This window comes from Nanorana parkeri, unplaced genomic scaffold (assembly GCF_000935625.1).
Source record: "Nanorana parkeri isolate BGI_ZX_2015 unplaced genomic scaffold, ASM93562v1 scaffold789, whole genome shotgun sequence".
Taxonomy (NCBI): Eukaryota; Metazoa; Chordata; class Amphibia; order Anura; family Dicroglossidae; genus Nanorana; species Nanorana parkeri.
In genome coordinates, this window is record NW_017307057.1 from 306,957 (window position 1) to 315,228 (window position 8,272).

The window sequence follows — 8,272 nt, forward strand, 5'->3', positions numbered from 1 at the left end:
CCATTACATTTTCAGGAGAGACAGGCTAGTAATGTAAACAAGTCAGAATTTTTGTTTAGCAAGATGAAGCTTAAAAAATAATTTAGAAGCATTTATGGTTCTATGTCCATTTTCCCATTAATATGGTATACATTAATATTTTCTAGCCGTGAATCAAATGACAGTTTAGATTAATTTTTAGAAAATTATTTAGCCAAAGCCAAATTTATTAAAACAAATTTTAAATCTTACACAAAATACTTAAAACAAGCTTGGGATCATTTTGTAATTTTAATTGTGAAACATTTTAGGCATCCCTAGAAATGAAATACAAAAGTGATTGCAAGTTTAGTTTCTTACAAAAATTTCAGCTTTATTGACAAATTATAGCAAACATATTTGACAAGTTATAATTTCCTATTTAGAGAATATTACACATTGACCTTTATGTGATTTTTTATAAACAAATACAGATTAAAACACTGACAGATTCAGTTAGCTACATACATTACAGTAGCTGGTCACTTCTCAGTCCCCTTAAAACAGAATTTTAAATTAAATTTACAAACTTAATACTCAACATTTTTTTCTTACATGTATTAAAAATCCATTTTGAAACATCCTCTCTACACTGATTATATTATGTTCAAAAAAATCATATTACAATTGTTTAGCAACCCTACACAAAAATCAAGGCCTGATATGTTGTGTATTTATCAAGACTTAAGCATTGTCAAACTTTCATGCTCTTAAAAATGGTATACACCACAATGAATAACAGCCAAGACAACATTATCCCATTTCATGGGTGAAACAAAATCATCCTGCAATTAGTGTTTTTCAGTCCATGTTAAAAAATAAAGTTTAAAGCCAATGCTACGCCAATATTATCGCAAATACAGGAAGTACATAAGGAAACCACAAGCAGTAATCCCAAGGTAAAAATGGACTATTACTTGTCATGTTGCGGTTTTATGCAGAGCCAAAAGGCAAATAATTGTCTGTATGAGGAGGCCACATATGCGGGAGACCTTCAGTATCTACCATATGGATGTTCTCTATATATTCCTCTAGTTGATCTTTGAATTGATGCTTTTAAGGTGGCTCGGGATGATGAGGACCATTCTTCAGGCCCTACAATCAAAACACAAGGAAAAGGGCGTGTTTGAGGGCTTCCTGTATGTAAATTATGAACTGTTTAGAATAACTTTTTCTAAAACTTAGAAGCATATTATTAACAGACTTTTTTCAAGTCTAAAGGACACAGGTCACAAATGTTGGAACATTTCTCAAAGCTTATGGTATGTATGTAAATGTATCTAGACCCAAGAACAAAAATTGAATATATTGCTGCTTACCAGTTCTTAGGTGCGATTGCTGCATTCGTTTTGTAAGGCTTCTTTCTTTAATTTTACCTGGTCATCTTGTAAAACATTGTCTCTCCTGTTTTGACAGCACTCTCTCACTGTACTGTGCCTGTGATTGTAACTCTATTTACTCCTGACCCAGGCTAAACCCCCTCCTATCCTCATGGTGCTAAAACAATAGTTAAATCTAAGGGTCACCGCACACATTACAATCTGATCATACAATTTTTGTACAATCAATTTTAGATTTACCAAATATATGTAATAGTAGGACCTACCTAATCCATCCAATCAATCTGCATCCAAACAGGCAGGTCCTTGCCCTACATAGTGGTTGGTAGATCTAAAGGAGATTGTACAATCAGATTGTAATGTGTATGGTGAGCTTTAATCTCTTTTGACGCTATCAAAAACTGCTTTAACTTTCTTAAACTAACAACAAATTTGTCTTAATATGTAGTACAACCATTAAAAAGGGTCTGCTAGATGTAAAAGGTTTTAAAGTATAGAACATACAAATGTCTAATTTTGTCAGAAACTATATGTAAATATTTGCATTTAGGTGACAATGTATAAAAGATCCATAAATATAAGATGACAATTATCTGGAAAATCATCGTTAGAAAATAAGACAGTATTATTCTCTCTATTTTCTCAGCAGATTAAAAAAAGACAGATAGTTTGTAGTTTACATCATCTAATGCTATCTTCACATAGAAGGAAATAGGGGAACAGGGTCTGCGTCAAGCTAGCCAATTCCTACTACAAACCTGATATTTTCATTTTCAGAATGCTTCCTACACCTAATTGCACTGTAACAACACCAGAGAATTTAAAAACTGATGTGCTGATGTATACAGTACATGTGCTGATTAGGAACAGGTGTAGAAGGGGATGGGCGCATCAGTTTGCTGCTGCTCCTTCACTGTTCAATCATGTGTGGAGAGTTGACCAGTGGTGTATTGCCTAGCTGCCGTAGAGAAAAGTTAGGTTATTTAATTGGTTCTGCTTTATGGCAGGGCTGCGTAAATCTTAGGACTGGATAGACTGAAGTGCATTTTATTTTTGCAAAACAGTCCCCATTTCTATATATATATATATATATTTGCCAGGGGTTTAAAACTCAGCCTCGAATCATCTAAATTCAAAATTAGCAGTAGCCTGTGTTAATATTAGATGATGGTCCTGCTGTCATTATGGGTAGGATTTTATGGGAACAATTTTAGTGCAACTTATTTGAATGGTAATCTGTTTATCAGAATTTATAAATGCTAAGACCTGCATAGTTTCATGTTGTAGTGCAGTACTCATAAAAGCTTTGTTGCATAAATCACAGTTAACTGATTTATTTTGGTTCTATCACTGAAGACATGTTGAAAAATGCAAACAATGTTAGCACTGAGGATTTTTGAGATGGTCTACTAACTTTCTCATAACTGTATGTTTCTTATTTTAAAGACAATAGATTTTCAAATAATGGCTCTTTAATTGTATCTAGGTTTTAAATGCTAATGCCGCTAAATGTAAGTCTTTCCATCTCAGCATTAAATTAGCTTTTTCTTTATACACAAACTTTTCAGTAAGCAGCTTTGTATAGTTTTCACACTTCAATTTATTTTTGTATTTTCATGTGTCCTTTGAGATATGTAATCCTTTTCTTTCTTCACGTGCATTCATTTTACTTTTTTTTAATTTCTCAGATAGGCTTCTGCTGTTCTTTATTAAGTCAGATCAGAGTCTTACAACAAATGTTCATGGGCTGTTTGGTCAAAGCCAATAAGCAAGCATGCCTCTGGATTACTGAAGATTGCAGCTAGCTTGAATTAAAGGATGTGATTGTGTAGCTTGAGAATTTTACAAATTGTTCAATACTTTAATTTTCTAGCTGCACCCTAGAGTCCTGTATAAATATTTAATGTCTCAATTACTTTGATGATGTTATTAAAATCAGGCCAGTTCATTACCACTTCAAGATAGTAATTTTGCTACTCATTCACTTGAAAATACAGAAATGAAATATTAAGGTACTGTTGATGATTTGATACAAAATGTGAGTTGATATTTCCATAATGCAGAGCTACAAGTGTCACTTATGCTAGCCTTTAGCACAGCCACTAAAAATACATATTTTACAATTGTAATAACAAAACGAAATGATAAAAACTGAAAACTGATTGGGTGGTGTGCCTACTTGTGCATGCAGTATTTTTGGATACACAAGATACATATAATCTTTTTTAAAATCCTTTTGCTTTAAAATCCTGATTAACTAAATACTTTAAAACTAGGTAGTATCAAACTGATTTATTCTGTGGGTTATTATACAGTATTGGACTATAAAATACAAGAAAATCTCACACCAATAAGTGTATTTTTTTTAGCAAGCAAGCACTGCTGATCCTAGATAAATCACTAACCCCAAGGCTTTACAAAGGAAAAACTGAGGTGCTACAATTAAAATGAGAGCGATCAATAAGTGCATATAAGTGTCTTTTTTCAATGTATACAATATGTGCAACCAGTGGATTGCAACCATGCCAGGTATCCAATAAATATATACTACACACAACAACTATGAAGCAGTCTCAAGGAAGTCTAAATATGTGCAAGTCCTTAAGAGACATTGGCGTATATTAATTGTCTTGCCAGCACACGTGGAAAATAGGATTATGTGCAATCCATTTGCAAGTAGTGTGTCCACCACCAGAAAACAAGACACCTCCTGTATCCCAAATGGAATCCAACTCACCCTGTACACAAACCCATTGTGATGTAATGTGTGTAGGGTGGAGTTGGTAGCACAGAGAGGTAGGAGGAGCATGCTAGTACTGCTGATATTTGCGGGACTGGACATTTAGCTGCTAACATCCTCGGGTTCCATTCTTTGTTATTCAGTCAGATTTTACTGATTGTTCATGTGAGTAGCTTTTTAATAAAGGGATCTTTTAAAAAACACAGTGAGCACTATGATCTTTATCCCTTGTATTTTTGAGTGATTGCAACATATTAACGTTGTGCTTGGAGGACGCTGTTGGAGGGACCGGAAAAAGGAGCGAGCTCTGCATAGTGCAATCCACTGAGGGTAGATCTCCACCTCATCAAGGGGGAACAGTGTTCACAAACCCTCCATGAGGGATTGTGTATAAGGTGAGCTGCATTCCATTTGGCATACACGAGGTGTCTTGTTTTTCGGTGATGGACATGCTACTTGCAAATCCATTGCACATAATCCTATTTTCCACATGTGCTGGCAAGAGAACTATATACATCAATGTCTCTTAAGAAGGACTTGCAAATAGATAGACTTCCTTGAGACTGTTTCATAGTTGTTGTATGTAGTATATGTGGTCTATTCACTAAGCTGCCGAAGGATCTAGCCGTAGCTTCGGCTGATCCTTCACCTAGCTTCGGCCCCAGGACCCCTTCAGTTCAGTAGAACCGAAGGGCTGCTGTACGGACTATTCACTATAGCCTGTACAGCTCCCGAAGTCGGCCGAGCGGCTCAGTCGAGCCGAAGGCATATGCTTCGGCTCGACTGAGCCGGGTTAAAAGGCGAAGCTGGCTGAATAGCCGGCCATTGGCCAGATGACAGCCTGCTACTGACTGCTGGGCAGAGCCAGCCATCCTCTCACGGCTGGCTCCAGCCACTTGCACAGAATCGCCCGGCCAATAGAAAACAGTTGGGCTGAGCTAGCTGTCACTGCTAGCTCCACCCAATCATTTTCTATTTGATTTTTTACTACTTTTTTTTACTGGTTTTCTATTCTGCGCGTTACCACAGAGGTACCGAGCAGAGCAGCCGAGCCAAATGCTGTGTAGCAGAACTCTTTTCATTATACAGTATTGATTTACTGAAGAGAAAAAGGCTGTTCACTTTGCAAACGGGTTTGCACTTCACAAGACTATTGTCTCTTAGCTTAGTGAATGAGGCAAAGCTCTTGTGACTTCCACCATCCAATATGTGCAAACAAAAATACAGTTTTTTTTATTTCTTTGCACATGATTGGGTATTCTTTGAAAAATTATTTTATAACACATTCACTAAGCTAGTGAAAAACTAGTGGAAAATTAATTTGCAGATTGAAAATTCCCTTGCAAAGTAAATAGAATATGTGCCTTTAGTAAGGCAACCTTATGATTTATTCTTCAGCTGTAATTGATTTAGGCAAATATTTTTACTTTTATAATTTCCAGGAGTAAACAGAGCTACTTACCAGTATCACAAACCACACATTATGTATAGTGTGCAAGCTTTTGTGTACAAGCTAGTAAAAGTAATAATAACAATAATAATAATAATTACCTATAAACATACAATAAGAGCCATGCATTAGTCAAGCACATATACCCCTTGCATGTCACTTTTTTGGCAGTGTAGATACCACTTACCTTTGCAGAAAGGTGCCGTAGTACATTATATAGATTAAATTGAACTAAATTAAATGTAACTAAAACATTTTGGTTATTTGTCACAGTGTTTATTGTTCAGGGAAGAAAAGATACCATGGTAAATTATGCAACAGAATTAAATAACAGAATGAGCACTCACTGTATTATACACTATATAATATATATAATTCTCACATGCATGTGGACCCAGATCCTAAGCTTCCTGATGTAGATATAAAGGTATAATTCACACTCTTTTGTGTTAAACACAATAGCATATACTCCCCTGGTGTGAAGTGCTCATTGGATACATTCTTATGACTGGCAAGAAAGTAGAACATTTAATTATTAACAGAATAAATGTTCACGTTAGTCAGCAAAAAATAGAGGGTATATGGTGTCACCAGCAAATTATCATAAATAGCTGCTTTTTGACAGTTAGCATTGTCATGTTACCTGCAAATCATCATGAAGAGTGCTAGGCTGCCATGAGTGCTAATACATACCAAGGAAAACTTCGGGCTACTGGAGACTATCATGATAGCTGCACATTACAGGAACGATTATCATTAAAGTATCAAATTATCGGAGAGACTAATGAGAATTGTACATCACCAGATGCATGTTACCAAAGTGACTTCTATGAGAGTTGCATATAACAAGGGTGACTATAGCAAGAGCTGCATATTCTCAGCGACTGCCATGTTTTCAGACTGCCACAAGTTCAACTTTAAAAAAGAGACCGCCACTGGACCTGCATGTTACCAGAAAGACTAATGAGAAGGTTGCACATTACCAGTGCTGCCATTTGCCCACCACCACTTCATTTAAACCTGTTGCATCTTTGCATGTGGTATTCCTCAGTACACACATGTATTTTGTGATGAGGATGGGTGTCTACCTGTACAACTGAACATTTGTATATACATCCCTGATAAATGAAACACTTTAACTGATCTGAAACCTGTTGGCCTTATAATTCTACTATCAGAGCAACAATTTGCCACCTTCATTGTTTAGAGAGGTATTTGATGTTGACAACATTGTGAAATAACTTTGACAATGCCTAGTGCCATTCTAAACTTATGGCAGAACTGTGCCAAAATGTCCATGATAAGCCAAGCACTGAATGAAGCTCAGTTTTCCTGGTTTTCCATTGCTGGACGTGACATCACATATTAAATTACCAAGCCTCTTTAGCACCCGGTGGACAGACTATGAAGAACCTTTTCTGCAATGTAATTTCAAAATAGCATTATTGCAACATAATTTCATTATGCCACAAAAATCAACTTATACTGCTTTTATCCTTCACCCCATGCCACCTAAGGCAAAAAGTTACCTTGCCTCTTGGGGCCATGGCCGTGAGTATAAGTCATCTTGTATTTAGTACCCTTGACAAGAACATATATCACCATTACCCAACATTGTGTCTACATGTATTTCCTATATTTTAAATTACTACAATATTTTTATTCATATATATGTAACACCCCTGTCACTTATAGTTATGTTGCTACTAAATTTAGTGTGTTTATTTCTGGACTGTAGTCAATCTGGAGGTTGATTTTTCTGTGTTATGCAGGTTTTTCCTAAACTTGGTAGATTGATTGTTCCCCTCTGTTGCTGGGATGGGCTCTAGCATACAGTATGAGGGGGATCAATTGACAGATAATGAATATGCATTTGATTCTGACTAATTCCTGAGCTGGCTGACACAGAGGTATGACTTGGGGAAGGTGATACATATTTGGGAACACCTTTCCAGAATTCTCTCTAGCCTTGGGCTTATCCCTGGGAGGAGGCCTGTGTTTTGCAAGATATCTGGCCTGGGCCTTAGCATGTGGCAATTGCTGGTGGCTCAGAGGCCCAATATGCTACTGGAAAGAAACCTGAAGGAAGCTGGGCTGGAAGATCGATCTGTATACTGAATAGTGTCACAGAGGAGCTGGTGAGAGCTGCCGCCTGGACCCTGTAAAAGAGATTCTTTGCCCTGGACTCAGGTACTATACAGAGGAGAAGAAGCCAGTGGGGCACTACAAGTACACTGATGGCTCTTTTGACAGTCATATACTTTTCCTGGCTGCTCTCTGCTGCAAGAAACTATTTGTGGTCACTTTCATAGGACCTGTTGCTATTGCTGTTGCTACTGGTGAAGACACTGTCCTCCATTTTTTTCCTTTGGGTATCCTGCAACCCTAACCCTCTCTCCTGAGTTTACTACTGAGCAATAAATAGTAAAAAGACCCTATGACCCTATGACTTGAGCCTGTTCTATTTTAGAAGTGTCGGTGTTGCTGGAGCTGAGAAAACGGGGACGGTAACTGCTAAACTGGTAGGGGACCCTAAATTACCAGTGGCTCCTTCGAGGGGTCATATCTACATATAATGTGTTATTTGCTGCAAATCTTAACTGCTAATATAAACTTTTAATTACAAATAAAAGTACCCTCTGGTATACAGGGCAGCCTTCAGAAATTTCGGGGCCCCCTTACACAGCTTTAGGCCGGGGCCCCCTCCCTGCACCGCCCCCGCCT

General features: G+C 37.1%; 1 protein-coding gene across 1 annotated transcript in view; it reads right to left on the reverse strand.

Moving 5' to 3' along the window:
* Positions 1–353: 353 nt before the first annotated feature.
* The window catches only part of KHDRBS2 (KH RNA binding domain containing, signal transduction associated 2), a 190,893-nt gene continuing 182,974 nt past the window's right edge, over positions 354–8,272 (reverse strand). Inside the window, exon 12 of the mRNA XM_018564849.1 lies at positions 354–1,113. Coding sequence (XP_018420351.1) covers positions 1,013–1,113 — 101 coding nt within the window. The 3' untranslated portion in view covers positions 354–1,012. The remainder of the gene's footprint in view (positions 1,114–8,272) is intronic.